Source organism: Aptenodytes patagonicus, chromosome 15, assembly GCF_965638725.1.
Source record: "Aptenodytes patagonicus chromosome 15, bAptPat1.pri.cur, whole genome shotgun sequence".
Lineage (NCBI taxonomy): Eukaryota > Metazoa > Chordata > Aves > Sphenisciformes > Spheniscidae > Aptenodytes > Aptenodytes patagonicus.
The window spans coordinates 1,257,223-1,282,641 of NC_134963.1; the positions used below are offsets into that span (position 1 = coordinate 1,257,223).

At 39.9% G+C, this 25,419-nt stretch overlaps 2 protein-coding genes across 6 annotated transcripts in view; one reads left to right on the forward strand and one right to left on the reverse strand.

Annotated features, from left to right (window-relative positions):
* PGAM5 (PGAM family member 5, mitochondrial serine/threonine protein phosphatase) lies at positions 1 to 14,320 on the forward strand. Of its 3 annotated transcripts, none has more exons than XR_012996566.1 (7): positions 1 to 300; positions 4,368 to 4,546; positions 5,959 to 6,084; positions 7,295 to 7,383; positions 7,706 to 7,839; positions 9,727 to 10,408; positions 11,549 to 14,320. XR_012996566.1 is itself a non-coding variant. In XM_076353219.1 (6 exons), exons 1-6 carry the CDS (start codon positions 26 to 28, stop codon positions 9,875 to 9,877), a joined length of 954 nt encoding a protein of 317 aa, XP_076209334.1. In that variant the 5' UTR covers positions 1 to 25; the 3' UTR covers positions 9,878 to 10,883. The 3 variants fall into 3 exon arrangements, 1 of the variants encoding a protein (XP_076209334.1); XR_012996567.1 differs by having other exon boundaries at positions 9,727 to 10,392; XM_076353219.1 differs by lacking the exon at positions 11,549 to 14,320 and having other exon boundaries at positions 9,727 to 10,883.
* The window catches only part of ANKLE2 (ankyrin repeat and LEM domain containing 2), a 21,871-nt gene continuing 8,678 nt past the window's right edge, over positions 12,227 to 25,419 (reverse strand). For all 3 annotated transcript variants that reach the window (XM_076353217.1, XM_076353216.1, XM_076353218.1), the window contains exons 5-13: positions 24,769 to 24,957; positions 24,355 to 24,477; positions 23,900 to 23,966; positions 23,053 to 23,234; positions 21,430 to 21,536; positions 20,358 to 20,551; positions 18,685 to 19,411; positions 17,974 to 18,105; positions 12,227 to 15,370 (exon numbers count right to left, since the gene is read on the reverse strand). In XM_076353217.1, coding sequence (XP_076209332.1) covers positions 15,133 to 15,370; positions 17,974 to 18,105; positions 18,685 to 19,411; positions 20,358 to 20,551; positions 21,430 to 21,536; positions 23,053 to 23,234; positions 23,900 to 23,966; positions 24,355 to 24,477; positions 24,769 to 24,957 — 1,959 coding nt within the window. In that variant the 3' untranslated portion in view covers positions 12,227 to 15,132. The remainder of the gene's footprint in view (positions 15,371 to 17,973; positions 18,106 to 18,684; positions 19,412 to 20,357; positions 20,552 to 21,429; positions 21,537 to 23,052; positions 23,235 to 23,899; positions 23,967 to 24,354; positions 24,478 to 24,768; positions 24,958 to 25,419) is intronic.

A 25,419-nucleotide genomic window follows, 5' to 3' on the forward strand; every position in this document is an offset into this window, starting at 1 on the left:
GGGCACGCGGCCCGCCGCCCGCGCCATGTCGTTCCGCCGCGCCTTGGCGCTGGCCGCCTGCGGGCTGGCTGGCGGCTCCGTCCTCTTCTCTGCCGTTGCCGTGGGCAAGCAGCCGGCCCGCGGCGGCGAGGCCGAGCCGCGGCCAGGGGGCTCCGCCGCCGCCGCCGTTCCCCCCGCGTCCGCGGCGCCGCCGGGTTTGCTGCTGCTGCCGCCCGCCGCCGCCGCCTCCTGCCCGCCGGCTCCCGGCTGGATCGAGAGACCCGCCGGTACCGGCGGCTACTGGGACAGCAACTGGGACAGGTAGGTGCGGCGGGGGGTGGGGACCCCGCTCCCGGGCGGCGGCTGTGGTGGGGGGCCCGGAGGGACCCCCGCGCCGCGGGGGAGGCGGCGGTAGCTGCCCTTAAATCCCCCCCCCGTCGGAGCCGTGCGTGGAGGAACCGGTGTCTGCGGGCTCAGGGTTGGGGGTGAGCGCCCCTCTGGCGGGAAGGGGGCAAGGGGAGGCCCCGGGCTCCCCGGCGGGAGCTGCCTCAGCGCGGCCGGGGGAGCCCCCGGGCCGGCCCGCCTCTCGCTGACCCGGCCCCCCGTCGCCCGCGGCTGAAACGCGCCGTGGCGGGCGCGCAGCCCTGGGCGAGAGAGCAGCCCCAGTGCCCCGGGGTCGCGTCAGGAGTCCGCGGGACTCGCTGCCAGATGAAACCTCGGGTGGTAAGCTGTTCGGAGCAGAAGGTAGCTGAATGTTCTTGAAAATTCTTGCAGCTGCGGAGCCCCTACGTGCTGTGAAGGGATGCCTTCCCTCTGTTTTAGACAGTTCAGAGACTTTTCCCTCTGCAGGGATGTGCAGATCCCTTTGTTCTAATGCTTCCATCCAGTGAGATTGCAAAGCCTTACGTTTGTGATAAATGTGAGCGCTGCGTAGAAGACGTGCCTGTGCTTTTTCGCACGGTGTTAACCATATCTCAATATTGCTTTACGTCTACGCCAGGATTTTTCTGTTTAATAACAGCGCCCTTGTGGATGAAGAACGTTTGCACGTGCTAGGCATGTATTAGGCCTGCTGCTTATGTTGGCCATGAAACTGCAAGTTAGTGTTCTTAAATCCTTGTAAAGGTGATGTTGCTTTGAACTTAACTTAGTTGTGTTCTTCATAGTGTTGAGATACATTCACCCAAGGGTTAACTGCATTTTTTCTGATTCTTTAATTAGAACGTACAAATATCTGTATTGAGCTCTGGCTCATTTAGCTTCCGTCTGGTAGAATTATCTCCCCAGGGAGACTTATGTCAGGCTCCAGCTTAATCGTAGTAAATCCAAACTTAAGCACTAACAGATTTTTATTGTATAACGCATCCCATTTTGATTTTTGAGATGCTGCAAAGTCAAATGCTCATAAATAGGGCTCTATACACTCTAATTATAAAAATAAAACTTTCATTAAATAAGGTTATACTTGGTTACACAGTTGCATGGAGTGGGGTACTAAAGCTACTTGTTTAACTGCAGATCCAGGCCTTTCTGGTTCCGCTGAATGGTTGATTTTCTTCAGGGATTCTAAAGTACTTTCAGACTCGTGTAACTTTTTTTTTTTTTTTTTGTAAATTCAGGAGGTAGAGATTGTGCTATAACTGATGTAGCTGTCACAATTGCCTGAACAAATATAGCTAGATAACACTTAATAGCAGTTAAGGATGTTGTACTATATCACCATTCATCATAGTGTGCAAACAGTGGAAGTGTATTATGTAAATATATTGTCACAGATCAATTTTAGTTTTCTGCTGCTTGGTGTCTGCCAATTGGTGTGCTATGGCTTTGGCTGTACCTGGTTGAAGTCTTCATTTTTATTTTTGGACGACATTGGCAGAAACACTTAACATGTAAAGTTTTTTAATGGATTATAAATACACAGAGCATCTGACCACTTCTCTTTGGGGGCAGGGAAGTCAGTCGTGAGCAAATAACAGATATTACAATATGCTTAACAACTGATGGCTTTTCAGGTTTGAAACAAAAAAATGCAAGTATTTTGTTTTCAAACCTAGGATGTTGCCTTGGTCTATGCCGCTTGCACAGGAATTGTACAGCTCAGTTCTTGGAGAAGACTAGATGTAGTTTCATTCATGTAAAATACTTGTTCTTATTAAGCTTCTGTTAACTGGAAAGCTTGGTGTGGGGAGGGGGAGGAAAAAAGTTTTGAATTATTGTCTAAATTTCTGGGCTTCAGGTACCTTCCTATATTTTCTGAGTGGTTCTTGCAAATAGTTTTATTAGAAATAAAACTAGAAATGTCTGGATTTCGAAGTATGTTACAAGAATGAAAACATTTGTCAGGCTGACTGATGATACGTTCCAGTGACATGCAGGGCTTCCTGGACGAAAGGTGAGAAGGGCACTGTCATGGATTAAGTGATACTTTTGTTTTAGTTAGATTTAAAGATGGTCCCTAACATTGCCATTGCTTTTTAGCAAAGTTCTGTCCAGCTGTGATCTTGGGTGATTTTTTTTATAAAGGAATGCAGAAAACTGCATTTGTCAGCTTCTGAGTGTCAGCGGCCTAAAAGAACCTACATAAGTTAAGTCTTAGCAGCATTAAAAGTTTTCCTGCTCATAAACTTTCTAAAACTAGCTTATCTTAAAAATATTAAGTTTGGTTATCTTCTCATGACTTGTTAAAGCATCTGTTGCTTTTTCAAAGCACATGTTAACCTTCGAGTAACTTCAGAGGTGCTGGGGGGGAGAGGGCACTCAGGTGTTTCTTGTTATGTGTTTCTGCCATAGGATGAATTAACCCCTACGTTACTGTACAAATGTGCTTGAATTTTTCAGACATTTTTCTATTTTCCTAATGTATCTTTCCAGCAATACAGTTTCTACTGAATCAAAAGAAGTATCCTATGAAATAGCAATGGAACTTCTTGTTATTGGACTATTGTTTCATTTTTAATGCCTTGCTGAACTTTGTTAACAGTTTAAGGAGTGTGTTGAGCCTCATTGTTTAATCATGTCTTTACTAAAGCAAAGTGAATGCAGGGCTTTTTAAAGCCAGCCTTGCTGTGAACTGTAAAAATAGGTATGTGAAGCAGCTGTTTTCTATGACCAAGTTACTTTGTCTCAAACTAGATAAAAATTATATTAATGATTAAAAATCTATAAACAAATAAACAAGTTTAATTATAATAATGGAAGATGTGAGATCTGCTATGAATTAAATAAATTAACTGTTCTTTAGGTATGAGATCAAGGGAAAGGATTTACGCTCCGAGGTGGAGAGACATAGCAAAAGGATTTGTATTAATGGGGTAGAGGATCAGTGCAGAAAGGGGACCAGAAGACTAATCTGTGGCAGATTTGGACAGGGTCGATGATGACAGTGCAGTGTTGGTGTCAGCAGCGAGAAATCTGTGGCACTAATCTGTGATACTGGGCGAGGGAGGGGAAGATCCTCCGTGCCTGGTGTCCTCTTGAGGAACCGGATCAACTGTCTGGGTGATGTGCAAGAGGGTTATGGTATGCAGAAAGGGAGACTAGTGTACAGTGTGACAAAATGGAAGGTTAAAGTGGCATGAGGGGAGAGAGAGTGATGAAAAAGATGAAAGGATAAACACATGCTCCAGGCTGAAAAATAAAAAAGTCTTACTGGAGAGACCTGATGGGACCTAGTTTAAAGCACAAAATAATTCTCAATGTGCACTGCAGGAAGTTGGAGTCTTTCTAGGATATTGTTGGGGGGTTTCTTTTAGTTATTTGAAGTAAATGTGATTGATAAAGTGCAAATTTTGTAGGTGTTATCACAGGGCCTTTTAGATATGGAACATTTTCTTTCCTTTATGATCAGTCAACACCTCTTCCTCTTTTCCTGAGTATCCTTCATGGTTAGTTTTTCTTGTCAAAAAACCTAGCATTGTACCTGTGACTGAAAATCAGTGAAAATCCCAAGAACAACTATTGAATCGACAGGAATTCAAATACAAAGTCTCTGCTAGTGATTATGATCTTATTGTCCAGACAGACTGTAGCTTTTGTATGTTTTAGTGTACACCATCTGTTTGCATTAGGATTTAACTTTTTCTTTGCATTTGTTGCTTTTTTTCCCCCCAAAGAATTAATTGCAAGGTGGCTGTTGCTAAACAGCAAATTTATCTGTGTGAGTTACAGCTTTTAACTTACGGCATTAACTTTTGGTTTTTTAATGCAGGCTTTTATTTATAGCTCTTGCACAACGGTTTGAATCAGTCTTGCGATATAAATGGCTAAATAGTCAATTTTAGTACTTCAGCTATATCTAGAACTAAGACAAGACTACCCATCTGTAAAATTCCTCTGCCTTTTAATCTCCCCTATCTAAAAATGACATTTTAAATGTGTTTGTTTAGACGTGAACCACTGTCTCTTATCAACCTCAAAAAGAAAAATGAAGAAACTGGGGAAGAAGAACTTGCCTCACGCTTAGATCACTGCAAAGCAAAAGCCACTAGGCACATATTCCTTATCCGTCATTCTCAATATAATTTGGATGGCCGGGCTGATAAAGACAGAACTCTGACCCCACTTGGTATGTATTACTAGAACCATCGTACTTTGCATTTTGAGAAGATTGTTTTTTACGTGCTGTTGTCCTGATGAGTACAGGTCAGTAACTCAGCTCTGTTCTGGGTCTCACTGCCAACCTTAATCCACTTTCTGGATCCTTTGTGGCAGAAAGATGTCATGAATAAGTTTGTTTTTTTTCTGATTTTGATCCTCTAAATTGAAACATGAAAACGTGCTTTACAGAGTGCTAAACACAGTTGTAAAGAAACTTCACAAAGGAAATTTCCAATTATATTAAGGTTGCTTGAGAAAATTTTCATGCTAGCTGAGACAATTCCCCAAGGCTAAGCTTTTAAACTTAGCTCCCATGACTAACTTTGAGATAGATTTCTCTTAAAAGGTGGCTTGTGTTTCTGTTAGTTAATTTGCTGATTTATAAAAAACCTGACTTTCAGCTGGAATGTTTATAATTAAATACATTTCACTTTTGCTACTAAGCACTGTTTCTGGGAATACTGCTAATCAGTTACATGAAATGAGGATAACTTCTGTCTGTGTTAATCTTAATTCATTGATCCTGTGACTAGGTCTCAAATGTTAATTAGTATTATTTTAATAGTGTACTTAAAAAGCAGTGGACACTTTCTTGATTATATGTATGCCAACACTGTTTTGAGGGGGGAAGAATTGTTGTGCAGTGCTGCTTGAGGTTTTGGAAGTCTGGTGCCAACTGTTCAGTATAAAACACCTTTCCCCCCTTCCCCCCAAGTCTTAATCACCAGTGTGCAAACAGGAGTGAAATGCTAATTTCAGGACTAAGGTGCTATCTTAAAGTGGTAACAAAGCATAATCTTAATCCTGTCTCATCCTGTGCCTTGGGTAAGTTACTTAAACTGTCTGTTGTCGTTTCACCTACCTACCTGAAAGATGGAATAAAGCCTTCCCTACGATATCCAAGTTCTGTGGTTCTTAACTGTTCCAAGATGATGTTGCCTTTATGAAAAATGCAGTCAGGTCTGGGTGGATCTGTTTGACACAGTCTCCTCTTCTATGCTCCCAGAACACAGAGATGGCAGATGGCTCGGGTCAGCACTGTCTTTTATTGGAAGTGGCTCCCTTGGGATGGGGCTAGCAGGGATATTAAATACTTTAGTGAAAGTGTCTGAATAAGTTTTGAGAGAGATATTTTTTTTTAATAAAAAAAAAACCCAACTAATTTTTCCTGCCAATGGAAATACGACTTGAAATTGTCCAGCCAATAAGCTTGATCTGAATAAGTAGTGACTCTGGTAAAAAAGTTTTCCAATTACTTTTGAAAGGAAAAAACTTGACATCGATGGAGACCCTTTATGTCTACCGGACAACTTATTTGGTAGTTTGTGTGAGGCGCTTACATGAGTGTCACCAATTTATATAGTGAATATCATTTTTAAGGTCGAGAGCAGGCTGAACTGACTGGACACAGGCTGGCAAGTTTGGGAATAAAATTTGATCAGATTATCCACTCCTCCATGACTAGAGCAACTGAAACAACTGAAATTATAAGCAAACATCTCCCAGGTAAGTGACTTCCTGTAATTTTTCATTGTCTTCTGATCCTTAAAACTGCTTCCAGTAGAATTCTAAGCTTGTCCTTAAGGTTGAGATGTTATTTAGCCAAGTTCCAGCCCTGTGTGAATATGTCTATATTTATAAAGAAACTAACAATCCTAATTCTGCTTGTTTCTAGTTCATCTTTAAAAATACAAGAGGGATCTGCCCCTCTGAGTGACTAGCTGCTACCTGTATGTACTGCTGTGTGGGAGAACTCTGCTGGTTGCTTTTCGCTTACGTGTTTTGTAAAGCAAAGACTGTCACAGGTCATCAGGATTGGCTCAGTCCTCAGTCTTGGGGGGCAATAGCGCAGGAGAGAAGAGGATCGCAAACCCCAGTTCTTGCAGGGGATGCTTGCTGGGTTAGTTAACAGGCCCTTCTTGTGTGCTGTGCTATCCTATGTGCAGGGGAGGATGTGGCACACTCACAAAGGTGTAGGGATTTCTTAATGTGGGTACTGTGTTTATATGGTATTTTGGGTTGTTGTGTTTTTTGGTGTGTTTGTTTTGTTTTATTGGTTTTTTTTTTTTTTTTTTTTTTTCTCCTGCTGTTCAGACATACCAGAATCTAAGCTAAAGATACTTGACTATACATTATTCTGTCTGGTATTTTAGCAGATATTCAGGTATGACTAGCTGAATGTCAGTTCTCTTAACCATTCTGTGTCTGTTTTCTTAAATGTGCTGCTTCAAAAAAAACCCCAAACCCAACAGAACAAAAAACCTCAAACCACCCCCCCAAAACCGAACAACCCCCCCCCCCCAAACCATCTTCCCTTCTTCAGAGTAAGAGATTAAAATACTAATATAAATATTAAATATCAAAAGTGTAGCATTAACGTTAATTAGCGGTAAGCATTAACTGACATACAGCTTTAGAGTAACACCCTTGCAAGGGCGTTTCTTCAAAGCGCAGCAGACTGGGAGGACTCGACTTGCTGTGCCAAGCTGGTCTGGCTGTTCTCACCTGGAATAAACTTGCTGATGACAAAACAGGTGTGTTGGAGAGATTCACCCCCCTTGATAGGAATTGTGTAAACTAAAATGGCCTTTAGGAAGGAGAGGAAGACCTCCTTGAAGAAAGAATATGAAAAATGTATTGATTGTAGAGTTGTGGGTCTGTTTGCAGTGGCAGGTGAAGTAACAACTCCTTTCTGAATGTGTATTTAATATTTCAGGAGTCAAAAAAATTAGTACTGATCTGCTGAGAGAGGGAGCACCTATAGAACCAGACCCTCCAGTCTCTCACTGGAAACCGGAAGCTGTGGTAACTTAAAGTTGTTTTTTTTTTTTTCTTTCTGTATTTGTTTTGGGTTTTTTTAATGTACTTTATATTGACTGTAGTGATAACTTGCAGTGTCTGAGCTGATGCTTTTCATCACAGACCTTAGATAATTGCATTCTTTTCTCCCCCCACCCCCAATAAGCGTACAGAACAATTAAAATAACTTAAAATCCTTAAGTATTAGTTCAGCCTCAAGTGTGCATCCCTGTAAAGAAGAACTCTAGAAGACGCAGCCCATCTGCAAATGCAGACAATGGCACATGCTGCTCTGAGCTGTGTTTAATTCTGAACTCTGTGCCATTAGCAGTATTATGAAGATGGAGCTCGAATTGAGGCTGCTTTTCGAAACTTCATTCATAGAGCTGACGCAAAGCAGGAAGAAGACAGCTACGAGATCTTCGTCTGCCATGCCAACGTGATCCGCTATATTGTGTGCAGGTACGTGTTGGCTTGCATGTTCATCTGTGTTCTTTAAAAGGTCATAGTTTCACTGAAATAGTGTTGGTGTATGGCACCACTGAGCGAGGAGATGTGTTGATTTGGCTTCTTTGAAGTGGTTGGAGGTCAGTGCCTGCGTTGTGAGCAGCTGCTTCTGCAATTTCATCGCAGGATTAATTTGCAGATAGAGGACAAATTTGAAAATTAGAACATTTTCATTCTAATTCTAAAGTGAAAATGGTGAAATCGGTGAGACTCGAAACCTTTTTGTACATCTGAACAGTCTCTTTAATACCGTATGCTTCTGCTTCCCATAAACCTGAGGACAATGCCTGTGTGGACTGGTGGAAAAGACAACAAATAGAGCGTCTGACTGGATGTGACTTTTTTGAGGTGATGTGAATTTGATCTTACATAATGAAAGATTTATTTAGTTTTGGGAATTCTTTACTCATGGAAATTTTTGTATTATGTTCAAGTTGTATTAGTGTGGTTTTGCAGTAACATCCAGTATTGGATTAGAGGGGAGAGTGGATCTTCCCGCTAACATCAAGGTTGTTCATGAAGGAGAAAACAGTTCTGGATCTTTGCCTTCCCTGTATCCAGTCAGCTAAGTCTGTTTTATTCCTTTTCCCTATCAACAAAGCACTGTCTGTAAGATAATTTGTCTCGAGCAGGACAGATGTGATTAAACTTTAATCTGATCGATACCTACAACAATTTCAGTTAGCTTTATTTAGCTGAGCTAGTTAAATGCTAGCCTGTCTGCTCTGTGGACTGCTTTAGAGCTCTTCAAAATTGCTATATTTAATATCATTGATCAGGTAAACAGAATGTTCTTTCCTGTGCCAAAAGAGATCATCTTGCTGCTACCTAGGCTTTTTCTGAAATAGCCGTATACTTTTTCTCTTTGCTGTTTCTTCCCTCTTCTTTTTAACTTCTCTTCTGTGCTTTCCATTCCAGGCTATGTGATACCACAGTTGAACACAATCCATGTAGCGTTCCCTTTGAATCTAGCTTGATTAATTTCTTAGCCTTTCTAAAAGATAGTCATAGAACCAAAACCAAGTTATTCCTCGGTAACTGAGGCAAAAGATGTTTGAGACAACTTCATATTTTCTCCAGCTGTTTACTACGATTGATTGAACTTCTGAGGCTATTCAGTCAGGAATTTTAGAATAGCTGGAGACTAGCTGTGATACTGTTTCTACAAAAAGCACAAGGTACTTTTTCTTGCCGCTTCTGGGGATCAGTATAGCTGATGGAAAGTAGTTCTGGTGAATTTCTTCCATAGGCACATACAGGCATGTGGAATGAATCCTATCTCATTGCCTCTTCACTGCTGTTAACGTACCTACCTATCTTGATAAGGCTGAAATAGTGCATAAAAGTGTGCTGTTTGCCACCTACGCCTTTGGTCTGCGGAGGGGGCCCATTGGGGTGGTGAGCCATCTTCTCTACCTCTCCTGAACTGCCCAGGGTTTTGTGGTACTACTGCAGTTGGCGCAGTGACCAGCTTGAACCTATGCCATCTATTGTCCTGTTTGTTATGAGGTTGCTCAGAGCGTTCCCAGCAACCTGACTACGTTAGAGCTTCTACCTTCTGTCGATTTGAATTAATTCTGTCTACAATAATCGTACCCATCTGCTGGACTCTGCTTATGCAGGTGCATTGTTGGCACTGGTCCAGTTATCAATGCTGCATTTTCCTATCAATTGCGCAATAGAAATATTTTTTCCAAGGCTGACTGTGGGAGCATTTGCATGCAAGCTACAGAATGACCAACAATTTTCTTTTTTTTTTTCCTTATCTGGAACAGGTGATGCTGTGAGCGGCATGTTATTATAACTGTTTATGAATGAATAATTTTTATTTTTTTTTAATAGAGCATTGCAGTTCCCCCCAGAAGGCTGGCTGCGAATGTCTCTTAACAATGGCAGTATAACTCACTTGGTGATACGTCCGAATGGAAGAGTGGCACTTCGAACACTGGGTGACACAGGTTTCATGCCTCCAGATAAAATCACACGCACCTGAATGAGCAAAACTGGTGGCTGTCCAGGAGCTGCCTCTAGTCTCTTTGCACTAGTACATTCAGCTACAGTACCACTAGGTTTTTATCTGTTATGTTGGGGTGTGATGCTGTCTTAAAAATGTCCTTTAGCCCCTTGCCTCCTTCATACATATTTGTATCTGCCTTTCAGTCCAGAAAAGAAGGAATCTTTGTAAGCCTGAAGCTGCCCAATCCTCAAGTATTCCCCAAAACTCAAAGCTGAGCTGTGGAATACAAAGAGATTGAATGTCTGTGTGCTCAGCAGTTGCAAGAGCACTGACTTCCCCCCCTCCCCGGCCCCGTGAATTTCTAACACCAAAGCTTGCTCCTGTGGATATTTTTCTTGTGCAGGAAAGCAATTGGTGGGGAACTGGAAGGAACGGCCTTGTATCACGCTGCAGCTAAAACTGAAGATGAGCCAGCTTGTTTCAGCTCTCGCAGAAGTGACAAACAGGGTATTCTGCTGTTCAAAGGACAAAGGGATAAGGCTTCAGTTTTTGTAAGCTGTTGAAGATGTATGTTTATGTTGCGTCACTGTTCCCCTCTACCCCCAAAAAGCTCACGTAAACTGTGCCTGGAGGTTGTAAGCATAAAGCAAAGAGGGTAAAAAAACCATTTGCCTCAGAGCTTGGTGCTGGAATTAACTGCTGCTTATATTAAGTAAGTAAGTGTTCCTCCACCCTCAGGAAGTTCTTTAAGCTATTCTGAATAATGTTTTTCAGTCTCGTAAAGCCTTTAATTAAAACTTGGCCTGTAGAAGGATGTAGGGATGAGTTTGTAGCAGTAAGATGGAAGGAAACGAAAGCAATCTTCTGCAAGTGCTTCCAGTTACTCTGACGTTTTTGAGGTGTAGTCTTTCATTTCTGCTTTCTCCCACTGATTTGTGTATGTTGATACCTTGCTTTCAGAGCACAGAAATTAACACCACTGAGTCCAAGGTGGTGATACTTCAGGTCAGAGGTTCTGCAGTATTGGAGCAAACTCCTGCTTAAAACTTTTTCACCACTCAGGCAGCAGTAGTATCTGTGGGATGGCTTTTCTAGGCCAAGTGGGTAGTACAGACTGCTCTAAGTGGCTCCTTTGTGCAGCTCTGACACTGCTGGACTTGGTCTGGGAAAAAAATGCGAGTGGCCAAGAACTAGGTTACATTTTTGTGGGGAGGGCTCAGAAGCATTTCAGCTTAAGGATGTTTGCTCGGCACCCAAACCGGTGTAGTAACTTAGCTCACTTAACACCTGGAACGTTGAAAAATGTCACCGTATTCATAGTCTGCCTTGGTGGTAGAGCATGTACTCTAGGACAGCAAACATAAAAACTTGTTTGACAGGTTCTCTTATCACCAAGAATGGTGGCGAGACCCTAAACTCATTCCTGTCAGTGCTGTATGAAGCATAATCACAGCACACAACTAGCGAGACAAGGTTTAGTGGCTTGTTTGGTACAGGACTGCTACATCAGGATGATTCCAAGGAAAATGGGGCTAGTAGGGAACAAAACACGATCATTGTGTAGTGCAAGTTGTGGGGGGCAAGAGGAAACCATCATGATGTTCTCTCTCATTGATGCAATGAGAATAATTTATCAGTTTTTGTCTATTAACTTTTTAAAAGTTTTGAATAAAACAACTGGTCTGTCTTTTGTTCTTGCCTCTTCAGTTGAATACTTGTGTGACCAGCTGCTACAGAACCTACGGCTGAAGTGCGGTGCAGTGACTCTGTCTCTGCCAGCTGAGGAGCAGCCTTTGTATCCCACATTGCCTGGGGCAACACTTCATTTACCTGCTTTGTCCTTTTAACTCCAAATATCTGAAATGTAAACGCGAGAGAACAGCTAGCTCAGAGTTAGCTGTCACCATCTACAGTCGCATACACGAGGGGACTGCGTACTCTAGTCATAGCCCTTTGGCTCCAGGCCAAGATGAAAATTGTGTGTTTTTATCTCTGTGTGTGCATACACATACCCTCTCACATACCCTCACCCTTCTACCCCCCCCCCCCCCCCAATAAATAGGTTCCTGGTGGGCATCCAGAGGACACACACCACCTCTTCGCACGTGTACAGAAATGAACATTTTCAGTGGCACTTAAGGGGGGGGTTTTCGAAATTTAAAATTAAGTAAGTACATAATTTTCACAGTATTCAGAGTTCTTCTCTCTTCAACATTTTGAGACTGTTCTTCAAGTCTTCAGTGGCGTAATCCAACGTCATTGTGCACGCACCCACAAACGGTGGGCGCAGTTGCGTTAGTAAGGTCTGGACGCATTAGTAATTGGCCACATCAGTTATCAACCCAGCTACTTGCCACCCTGCCCCATACACTAAACACAGTGTGACACTTTTAGCTACTCATTTATTTTTGAATAGAAAGTGGGTTAACTCTATTTGTAACATGACACTTGGCTAATTAAAAAAAAAAACCCCACAACTAATCTTTTGCACCTTTAAAAGTGAACTTTTGGCCAAGAAAACACAATTCAAGCAATAGCAATCTGATTTAAAGTGTCTCCACAGGCTCAGTGGGGAAGAGCTTTCTTCACAATCATGAATAATCAAATCGCTACATAAATTGCTACTTTTTTTTAATAGCTGAAGTAAATATATTGTTAGAAAAATTACCTCTTAGGATGCAGTACAACTGGACTAATGCACATTATATATAACAGTTAAAAAAAATATTCTCTTGACCGAACAAAATTACAACGTGAAAGGCAAGGGTATGGTGGTGGCCGTGGGTGGGGTGTGTCTCTGTCTACATGTACATACCAGTAATATACATTTAAATATTAAAAAAAGAAAGCGAAGCATAACAAAGGTAAAAAGGACAAAAAGGAAGAAGAGCTGGAGCGTTAGTATCAGTCTCCTGGCTCTGTAACAAACTCTTATCAAAAGGGCAACGTCGCCCTGTGACAGCTCAAGAAGGACCAGGGTGGAGAACAGCAGCTACACGCACAGAAACTCACCACAGGAATTTGGCTTTAACGTGGTATTAGGCCATTACTCATCATCTGAAGCATTTCTCCAGAATGACAAAGACATCATTTACATTGAATTATTAAAAAAACCAAAACCAGACAACCCCCACCCCAAACAAAACCCCCAAAACCCTTTAAAGTAAAGCTGTAGGAATTTGGGACCTAAAAAAGTTGTTTGAGACCACAGAGACTGCTGCAGACCAAAAAAAATGTAGGAAAAAGTCAGTTAATTATACTCAGTAACACAGCAGGTTATGCTTGGGGTTTGTTTTAAAGAATGACCCCCCTCCTCTCCCCAGCTGGTTGTCTGGATTATCACCTGATGACAGTCATTGTGTGAAGTAGCTCTTTTAGTGTCCAGCTCATTGGAAATAGGCTCAATTTATTATAAAGGAAGAGTAAATAAGCCTTTTTTAAAAATAATTCCTAAAAGAGGAATATTCTCCAACAGCAGAGAGCTATCACACCAAATAATCAAACTTAGAGAGAGAGACATTAAAATACGTTCCATTCAGACAGCCCAGAAGAAAAACTGTGTTTTATGTGCCCATAGTAAGTGGATGCCACTTTTTTTTTTAAACTTCTAAAAGAACAAAAATTTAATTAAAAAAATATGTTACAAAAGGCACTATTAAGCTTGCAAAAGCATTAAGTGCAGTTTTTTTTAGGTTTGTACCAAATCATCAACCTCTTGAAGGGTGTACAGTTTGTGTACGAAACAGTCACTCCGCAGCACGCAACAGCCATCAACCGGATCAAGCTCTGGATTCTGAAATCCAGCCTCTGTAGTGGTGAGACCCGCAGGTGGTAAATGGACCGACCCCGCTGGCACTGCACCCTCCTGCCTGGACTAGAGCTTCTCGAGACGCAGGCTGAGCTTACGGGCGTCCAAGGAGGTTCCATGCTTTCTCACGCACTGTGTGGCACCAGTGAATCCAAATCCACCCCTTTTTACCAGCACAGCCCTGGCCGATTTAATTTTCTGATCAGATTTACCTTGTAACAATAGAGAGGTGGTTTTGTTTGGTTTTTTTTAACTAGCAAGCTAGCAACACTGGAGAACTCTGTTTCTGGAAGCCTTCTTTCAAGCAACATCATTAAGCTTGATATGAAAAACCGCCTTGGAGTTTTGAGCTTTCTTCAATCTCGGCATCGTACCATCAAAACAAGTCATTCTTACAGAAGGCTAAAGAATAAAACTACTGACTGCTGTAACAAAACCTCATTACCACATCAAGACTAGAGACATAGTAAAAGCTTAGATTCCAATAAAAATATTTTTAGTCCTTATTCCTCTCTCTTTACAGTTGGGAAATAAGGAGCCACATCATGAGTCACTGGCTACCACTCTAATATATTACAAACGAGACCCTTAAGGTATCTTGCTGGTAAATTTGCTGAAATTATTGCTGATGTGCTTTTGTGTAATAACTATTAAATCTGCTAACGTTAAAAGCTTCTGCGGGAAAAAAACCTGCTGATTTTTATATTTTTTTTTTTAATCTTCAAACTAACATTTAAAGGAATACCAGTAATTTCTATAGTGCCCTTTTACTAGAACACTCAGTGTATCACGGTGTTTTTAACAGCCTCAGAACAAGCAAAGACTCAAGGTTTTCTGTGTAAATACGTGCATACGTACACACATACATCTAAGAGAGAGTGTGTGTGTCTGTGTATTCCACTGTCTAGACCAAACTGTGGCTATGAACACTCACTTTCTGTTCATGCACAGGGTTTCACATTCATGCCCAGTACTGGAGAGCTGTTGTTGTTACCCAGGCTTTGTTTTAGGCTTTTCACTTTGAGCATTCCCCCTGCAACGGGAAGAACGTTTTGTTTCTTGCCATCAATTTACTCTCAGTAAGATTTCTGTTTACTGATGATGTGCTTCCTCCAGACTACCCAAGCAAAAGAAATGCAGTTGAGGGCTAACGGGTTCATCACAATAATGACAACTGGTGATAGTAAAATACCACCATTTCTAAGTAAAGCTTCAGCTCGCTGCTTTACTGGCAACAAGGGTTAATTCAGAGCTACTGGACAACTGCACTGACTGTCACTAACTTCTTGTGTATCACCAGTAATCTATCTTGTATATGGCATAAAGACATATATTCCATTTTTTTTTAACATACAGTTGTCCTCAGTTGAGGAAAAATAAATAGCCAAGTACAAACCTCATGTCACTTCAGTAACATTGTAGTTTTTTTCCTCCACTCTAACAATGAAAATACAATTGAAGTCCCAGGAGGATGAATCCTATTTTAGTGGGCCGGAGGCTCTGAAAAATAACGCAGTTTTAACAGAGCCTGGTTGACACAAGCTGGACTGTAGCGCCCAGGACTGCCGGGGTCTGGAGAGAACGAGGCGGCATTGCCGTGTTTTCCTGGACTTCCTGTTACGGGACTATTTCTTCCTGAATTAGAATACACTGAAGCATTTGGAAGGCCAGCAGCGATGGTTTGGGACTTGAATCTTGCCTTCAGTGCTGGACTTGGCCAACTGAAAGAAACAAAGTCATTTTGCATGTTGTTAAGAAAACTGCAATAAGGAGAGCAGTACTTTCACTCAGTATCACTTGTAGGTCTTAGAAATAATGCACCCGCAGAGAAGAATCATAACTGGTGCGCGACAGGTCTGAGAAGAAACCGTGACAGCACAATATATTACATGCAGACACGTTGCCTCATCAGTACAACGTCAGTTGCTGCAAAATGGCCATAAAGAAAAGAAACGGGTGCTTGTGACCCGGACAATTTAATTTTAGTCCAACGCCCCCATTAGAAAAGGGCATCAAGATCAAAGCTGACCTGGTCTTGGTTAGTGCCGCAGCTACTGCTGGGCACGATTTCCCCCCTCTTTAAAAATAATCTCGGTGTTTGGATGCCACAGAAGTAATACCATTTTTCTGCACAGTAAGTGTCAAATTTTTTTCTTAAATCAATGAGAACTAGGATCTAAAATTTCTTTGAAAGCAGAGCAAAATATTTCCTTTGTTAAATTAAAAAAACCTTTTCTGTAAAAACCTTTCCTTTTTCTCTAAAGTCTATCTTAAGCTAGGCAGAATGACCAAAGGTTGATTCTAGCATATGTGAATCATTCCCGTTCTTTCTTTTACACGTGAGGCAATTTCTTGAGATGAGCCACTACAGAAAACATGCTATAAGCTAAAGATATTTTATAAGGTTTTAATAAATAAATAAATAACACCCCCCCAACGGTGAAAGCTACGCATGCACACAGCTTATTTAAAACCTTTTGAAAATAACTTTCTTCTGACAGACGTACTGCTATCCGTATCATTAGGTCTGATTTTTGCAGTCAAAATCCTACATACCTAAACACAAAGTGATCTAGTGTGTCATTTCTTCGCTTTTGGCAGAGGTGGCACTGCAAAATTAAGAGGGCTGGCAGCGCAAGCCTTGGCATTATCAAATAATTACAGCCATCGCTTTTACTTATGTGATAGAACAGGGACTACACCTAAAAATCTTGTGTTAAATTTTAGCACTTTAGACCTTTCAGACAGTGGAATAAGAATGAAAAAAGCCTAATAATTAGCCTATTTCTTTCAAAAAATTAATCACAAAAATCAGGGGACAAGAGAATTGGACTTTGAAAAGTGAAGTGGTACAAGAACACCGTATCAAGCAGGTCTATGAAAGTATTTCCCTGTTTCGACTCCACTTTAAATCACAGAAAACTCTTGGTGAGCTTTGCGTTTCTTCTAGAACTATACTTGATGGCCCTACTTCAGTGCTCTATTTGAAATACCGAGACAAAAGAAAGCTGCTTTCTTTCCCAGTGCTTAGCACTGGGCAGCAGCTCTCCTTCCACTTACCATCTGCACTTCTTTCAGCCCTGTCACATGTTGTTTCAACTCTTTCCACAACATTCCTCCTGCTCCAATCTCTGCTAACTTAACACAGTTGTGCTTCTCAGCTGCTGGTTCCCAACTCCTACTCTGAATTTTGTGGCCAATAAAGCCAGTCCATTATATTTTTAAAATTCTCACAAGCTCTGACAGAGCTTTAAAGGTTCTGTCTTTAACGCATGTTTTGAAAAATTAATGTTTAATATTATATTGAGAACTTCTTAGTGGAAATAGTTCTCATAATTTATAAGTGGAATTTCATGCATTTAAGAAAGCTAGAAGAAACGAGAAAAAAACAGAAGTCAGTACAGGTCATTTGATGGCTTTCTGTTCCTGCCCCCTTTCCCATCTGTTGTGTGGCACTGGGTCATGTTTCTTTTCTGAGAACTGTATCGTGGCTATATATAAATTGTAGGCTGCCTAAGCAAGGGACTCTTCAGTGTTCTGACCAACGGCTGTCACAATGGAAATAAATCTTCATGTTAATACAATTACCAGAAGCCGCCACTTGTATGAAAACTGTTGCTTTGAGTCCCCAAAAGCAACAGCATTCAAAATAAAACGTATAAATGGCGTAACATGTTCAGGCGTCCCAACAGATGCAGTCCGCTTCCATTATTTGTGTAACAAAACATGACATTCTCTCTAAAAACTTAACACGCACCATCGTTCACACTAACAATTCCTTTGGACTGGGGTAATAGAGGGTAAAAATAAAAATAGTAGTAAAAAGATGCCTGAAGATATTAAATTCACTTTAACATCACTCTGCGCAACCGAAGTACCTCAAAGCAATACAACATTCTTGCACTGCATCCGCAACAGGGATGAATTCCCAACTGACCTCACAACTACCATTAAGACCAATGAAGGATCCAAGTACTAAGTAATGAATCAGCAAACTGAGACGTTTGCCAACTGGAAAACACTTACGGTCTCGAGACCTTCATTTTCTGTCTGATTTGTCTGCATAGATGTGCTGAAGTTATTTGGAACTGCAGCGTCATGGAAGGAATTTGACTGCAGCACCAGTAAACTTTCCTTATTAATAGACACCAGCCAAAAAGGCTTGGTGATTAATTTCAGAAACACACTAATAGTTAATACAGTTGAATTTTTAAAACAAGGCTTTTGTGAGCAACAAGGCCTGAAATTCTAGCTATTCAAGCTGTTCTGCAGCTGACCTGCTAAAAATTTTATTTAACTCGTTTCATTGAATTTGCAGAAATACCTTTGCCTGTCAGATGAAGAGTATGACTGCACCATGTGTTTCCATTTGTAAATAATCGGGTATTTCTGTGGATCAATCTCTACTGCTTCTATAGCTGCTAAGACATCACTATCCAGCTTCGAGGGCTGCTCCCTAGAATATAAACAGAACTAGATGAAAAGAGAACTATGTATTTGTTCAGGCAATAAAACATCCCAGTTCCAAAACATTTATTTTTGATATAAGCACACAAATTGCCCATGCTCCTCTATAAACATAGTTTCTCTATGACTTTTTCCAGCAGGCCCACATGTAAGTGACTGTCCATTACCACTCAGTAGTCTCATAAAATAAGAGTTTTGAAAATTTAACCTGAGGACATCCCAAGAGGGTAGTCAACACTTTGTTAATCTAAGTCAGGCTTGTCATGAAGTCACAAGCCTGTCAGATGAATGGTAAATAGCGAAGTTAACTGAAACTGATTTGGAAACAGACTTCTCTCCTTCTTCCTTCCGTTTTAGATCTGGTATTCAGGTAATTAGTCACAAGAGAACTGTATGGCTACTGTACAAGCATTGAAGCGCTTTAAGATGACCACTCAAGGCTGACTGCAACTCGCGTTGCTTAGTATCACATAATCTCAACCTTGCTGTCAGTGACATTACAAAAAGCATCTTGTTTTGCATACATAAACCAAAGGACAAGTAAGTGTTAAAAAAAGACAATTCTTACCCAAGCAGGAATAACTTCTTAGAACTGTCATTTGCGGGTGAAACCTTCAAAATAAATTTCTGGGAAGAAAGTTCTTGACGTTGTTGTGCCTCATTGGTCTGAATTCCAGATTCCATGGACAGTCTCTCCTTTTCTGATGGTATTGTGTGTTCTGTCCTTAACTTGGTCTCTCCAGGTTTACCTGTAACACTTGGCTCAGAAGAACTTGCCAGTGAAACTGCATAGCAGGTCTTATCCAGATGGTCCTTGGATATTCTCATGTGACTTGTTCCTTCAGCCAGAATTCTCTCATTCTCAGTTTTGTCAGTGATTTTACTTGATTCTCCTGCCACCTCTTGTTCTTGGAATGACAGGCTTTCAAATTCTGACATTAAATTGGAAACGGGCGATACAAGGCATTCTTCTCCATCATGCAAATGCTTTCTGTCACTAATTTTCTTTTCACTAGACACAGGATTACAAAATCCATTTTTGCTGGAAGAAACCGCCTTTTCATAGTGCCTGGGGTGATCTGATGTTTGTATAATGTTTACGGCACGCTCCATTGACAAGATATCGCACTCGGCGTCTCCAATAGCATCAATGCTAGGTTCTTTGGACACAGTAGGTTGGCTGACATTCCGTGCTGCATTTTGTCTGTTTTTAATTTCTTCTAAGCTCATGTCATCATCATCCTCATCCAAAAATGCTCCAACAGAAATAGAATTGCAGCACTTTTTACTCTTGCCTGTAAACAATTTTAATAAGAGCAACACATAAGATGCCAATCAAATAAACTAGGAGCAAATACACAATCTTTATGCCTTATTCTATTTATTGAAGCCCTCTCTAATTTTATTTATGCAACAGCATGAACTAACCTAACTAAAGCTACAAATGCAAAATGGTGACATTACGGCTGTATTTTTTTTTGCACATAACCTTTTATATCCTAGCCATTTGAGACCTGTATTTCCTACACTCCTCACTTCAATCATTAACCAGCAACAAAGAACGAAGTCAGGATAAAGCAGAATAGGGTAGGAAAAAATGTCGCTAATATCAAATAGCTTAAGTTTTCATCTCTTCCAAAGCACAGAGGCTTATGACTATCCTTCAGGGTCTTGTCAGTCCAGGTTTATCCCAGTACCAAAGCTCCTTCAGATCTATAACCACAGGAAAGAAGGAGGAAGGAGCACAAAGATTTGGGACTAGTGTGTGCCTTCCATAAACACATGGCAAGCAGTGGTCTAAGAAGGTGTAAAACCTTTCCTGGGTTTTGTTCAGTGTGTCTTTCACCCTCAACTGTAAAGAATGATTCCTTTATTTTAAAGAAGTTAGTTATTCCGTATCTGTGGATTACAAAATTCTATGCTCTAAGACAAATTCCCAAATGCTCTGAGTAAAAACATACTGAAGATAGAGGTTTTCTTATGGGAATTTCACCTGGGGGCTACAATCAAATAAAGTACTTCATATGAAAGATAACGAACAACTAACGAGGTCTGTTCTAATTCTCCTACATTCACAGTGTTGTTAGCTGCTTTTTCAATACTATAATCAGACTGTTTGGATAACAGATTAATAATAGCAACCACAACAGGTGAATACTACTTCCCCTGGGCACCAAGCTTTTGCTCTCCCTCTTCTCCCCAGGTACAACCTGTTGTTCGTAGCATTTGCCTTTCTCTTACCAGAAGGATGTGGAGTTTTGTATCTATTGCAGGTTTCATTTTCCCCTGTTTCTTGCTGAGCCTTTTCGCTCATTTCCCGATGACTCAGGTACTCTTCTAATTTTCGCAACCCCTCCTGGGAAGACAGATCAACAAAACAGCCCAGAAATTCCCAGTATTCAACCCACGGGAACCCCAGTTCATGAGCTAACTCCCTGCAATAAATAAAATAAAACGAATCATTTGTGAAGACATAAATATTAGTTTGACAATAACTTTTCTGAACACATTTTATCAGCTATTAATAGGAGTATAAACTTGCAACTAGGCAACACAATTCCGCAACAATCAACAGTCTGCAAAAGCGAGATATACACATCCTTAGCAAACACAGTATCATCTGGTTTTTTTCTAGACTGTTTTTCAAATTGAATCTACTATTCTTAAAGTTAGCACCATAAGTACTGCTATTTTTAAGCTGACATCAGACAGAGATGAATCCCCACTGACGTAGGCATAATTTGAATGATACTCGATTCAACAGTTTTTTCTATTCGGGAATGGGAGAAGGTAGGAGGAAGTGAGGGGTTATTTTAAAGAAAGAAATCTAATCAGCTTTTAACAAAGTATGTTTTTTCCACATATTGCTGATACAAGGTATTTTAATAGCAAGGACACATTCCACAACACACAGCTTTTGTAAAGCAGAACATTTGTATTAGGACGTTTTCATTCTGCTCTCTTTTTAACAATCCCTCAATTTTCCAGAAAAAGTAGGCTATACATAATTTCAGATCCTCTGACAAATTAGGCAAGTAAACGTTTGAGAAAAGCATTCTATACATACCATCAATAATAGTTAAAATACCTTTTTCTTTATTTCCAAAGCTAAGAAAGCTAGCTCTCACATTTTTAGCTATTTTGTTTACACAAAAATACAGTAAAAATCCAACTACAATATACTTCATAAATATTTCTGCCAGTAACTTTTGCTCTAAGATTGTTCAGTAAGTAATAACTGTACGCTCAGCACAAGTCTTTTGCTTTTAATTGCTCTATTGCTAATTTTTTATACTGATACTCTTTTAGATACCTTCCAACTCTTTCAACACCTCTCTCCAGATCAGATTTCCTGACATTGTGAAAGAAGCCAGCTCTCTCTCGAGGTGGAGTCTTCCAAAGCCTGCGAAATTCTTCGGCCTTTAAAAAACAGAAATAATTTTAAAAAACCCTACCCCCCACAATATGAAGCTAACTCAGTGCTGGCTCAATGTCCACCTATAGGTCTAGAAGACATTCAGCTGTTTGCTGTCTACATGTAAACAACTCAAGTTCTGCCACAAGTATTGCTCAACTCTAGCTATGAAGAATCTCATATTGGAGCTGAAGTTACTCCTCCCAGTATTACTGGTTACTTTGATCTCATAACTGCTTATTAAAAGAGTAAGGACCATAATGTATAACCACCTTGAAGTAAACTGTATAGATACTAAATTTGCCTGATTTTAATTTGTGTGCAGCAGGAAACAGCTATGTCTTATAATTTTCCCATGCCATTATAATTTTATTTAATGATAAATGCTCTCTTGGTCACTGGTTTCTAGGATGCAAAGGTCATATTTTTATACGTGTGTATTTAGTTCCACAGACTTGCTACAATTATTAGAATATACTCTTGCTGTTTATTCTGAAGTTTGAATTTGAACTGCTAAAGGGAATAAACTAATGGGTTTTTGTAAAATCCCAAACTTTATGCCTTTATATGACAAAAATCAGCAACAATGGCTAAGAATTACATTCAGACATTAAAAGTATCTGTCAACAATCACAATAAGGCATTGTTTACACCCTAGGTAAAATTTTTCAGAGTATAAAATATATTTACATTTCTGTCAGGTGAACAGAAAATTGACCAATGAGCATATTCAGAAGAAAAAGCATTAGGCATTTTGGTTAAACTCAGTCCTGGAAGAATTCAAGCATTAGATGACAGAAAGTCCTCAATTGTACGTATTCACTATTTCTAAAGCTGTCACGCTTCCAGCATGTTCATATTAAACAGATGAGTCAAAGAAATGCCTGTATATTTATAATATATTTAACTGGCATCTAAGTATTCCTCCTGAAAACTAAAGACTGCTTTTCTACTAACACAAGCAATACTTCTCCAAAACTATCCCAACACCTACTACTTGGTTGTCAGTTTTTCCATTTAGAAAAAAATATTAATGTTAATTGAATGAGCAGAGGTGATAAACTGCTTTTAACATCCAGTGTCAATTTCTAGAAGTGAGATAAAGATATAGTTAAGATTTTTTTGAAGTGATTCATAGCCACATTGAAAGGCTTTGTTTCAGATTAGAAAGTTAGAGCAATTATCTGTAAGACAACGAAAGAGTTTGTCAAAGAGTGCTCTTCGAATAGATTCCAGCAGGAAAAAGAAAAGAACAACTTTCTTCTGACTGAACTTCCACTCTTCTTATTTACGCTACACCTTTCTATGTTTTCAGCAATAAAAAATATTTAGAAGTTTCTGTGCTTATCCTTCTCTACGGAGGAAGATCCATCTCTTCAAGAAAAAGAGCGCCACAATCTGTAACAGGAGCAAGCTACACCACACAACGAACCATGGGTGGATCTTCAATGTTTTTTTATTTAAAAAAAAAAAAGAAAAGAAAAACATAGGCATTAGAGTCATAAGAAGTTCTCTCCTTACCTTTGAGGGGCTCATGGGGCCTGCAAAAGCTCTTATCGACAACACCGGATCTTTGGGGCTGCCAGGGTATTTAGATAAAGTTCTTTGGGGGCTATCGTCTGTCTGATCGGGTGACCATGGTGCACCGATTACAGGAGCTGAGGAATTGTCTTCTGCTCTCAAGAGTGGTACATAGTATCGACCTAAAATAAATAATACAAAGCTTTCTTAAGAAGCTTATGTTACATTATCCTGCTGCTTCTTCCTAGAATGTCAATACACCCGTATACTTAACCATCTGACTTTATTTCATTAGTAAAACTACTTGTAATTCAAACTCACTGTTTCAGTATTTATTGCCTGCTTATAGATTGTATTTTAGTACAGGCTCCCTTCTCTCTCAAATACAAAAATACCTGCATTGATACATATATCCCTTCCCTAAGGATCTTCAACAAATTTCAAAACCTCCTTTTGCAAATGCCTAAACCCACACGTGACAAAACAGTGAAAAGTTCTATGTCAAAGAAATTACACGACTCCCCAGTGTGACAAATCTCTTGCTCTGTAAAGGTCTTTTGTTTGCTTTTTAGATTAAGCTTTCTGCTTCAGGCTCGCTGAATAAAATAAGGGCCATGCCTACATTTCAGATCTATGAGGATAACCTCGTGATCCATACAGTAAGAGTTCTGACCATGTAATTTAGAAGTTTTCTGTTCCTCGTCAGTTTTAGAGTTTCTCTTTGGTTTTCACAGCACTGTACAGTAGCATCATTTATGAACAGGAATGCTACAGAAAGCAAACAGAATAGAAGACAGCAAAGAGCCGAAATACATGCCTGATATAGTATAAAACTCTGAATACAGACCTTTCAGGTACTCTCTTAGTTTTTCTTTCAGTTCTGCAGATTTACTCTTGCTTCTTTCACAAACTACCTGTTAATATAATTTTAGTTGTTTGTCAGTAAAGCACAAGACATCAATCTCGAATCAATTGCAATGTGTGTTCTTTTTGAATAGTCACATTATTGGCCTCTACCCATCTCATCCAGTACTTTTCATAGTCGAACAAACCACTAAAATACATCCACGTCCATAAAAGGGATACTGTAAGGAAAAGGCAGTGAATCATAAAATCTAGAAATTTTGCCCAGATACAATCAACATAAAATATTTTTAATGTTATCAAAGATTTACACTCTAATCGTGACACTAGTATCTTATGACAAGCCTTCTATCTACAGTTGTTAATAAACATTTGAACTTGAAAAATATTGATTAGACATAACATTTTTGGTTTTGTTGTGGACATGGCGAGACTTACTTCTGCTGGAGTTTGATCATATTTGTTTCTTGGATTTTTTACAATAGCTGGGTGTGAGGTAAGTACGTTAACAACGTCCAAATTCCCAAATTTGCAGGCAAAATGCAATGGAGTATCAAATCCCTGCAGTGGGAAAAAGGGAAAATTCACATGCATTTGGAAACGTGATAAAGTCAATCCCACGTACTTCATTTTGAGACTGGGAAAAGTAAATAAATGTAATGACTAATTATCAGGGCTCTTAATAGAACTTTTCCCACCATACTGTAGAAAAGTTATCAAAACCCACAAAACTCATGAATAGCTCATTGTGCTGGAAGTGTCCCCTTCTATTCTCTTTCCTTCTCCTTTACACATCCTTAACACCTTCCAGTTGTTTCCATAGTAAGAAACTGGCAAACATTCAGATCTCACCATTTTATCTGGTGTATTAAGGTAAAGGTCAACAATATATTGGATGCGATTCTTCAACATTACATCATTATCATCTGGATACATAAGCCGCATAAATTCAGGGTTTTCCAAGGTGTCCAGTAATAATTGGCAGATACCAGGTTGATTCTCCTTGGCAGCAACATGCATGACATTGTACCTACAGCCTTCCTGGAGAAAAAAAAAGACGAACATTAGAATGAACTGAAATCTAAACAGCTTTCTTACGGCCATACGCTTAGCTGATTTAACTGTGAAAACACAAAGGTTCCCACACTGAGGATTATATTTAGATTTTTGTTTCTTAATATTTTATTAGGAAAAGATGTTTACAAAACAGTACATAAACATTCAGAACTGCAGTAAATTATATGATACTGTAAAGACATGCATCTTTATACCCACATTATTCTTACAATTAACGAAATTATTCTTATACTCAGCTATGGTATTTTTTGACATCTAGGGCAAAAATGTGGCAAAGAAGGTATATTAAGACATCACATAATACAAGGAGATGGGAAGTTCAGTGTATAAAAAGAGCAGGAAAATGGGTGTGTGTGTATATATATATAAAAAAAATTCAGTTTGCTGTAATATATTACATACAAAATTTCAACAACTTCACAAAGC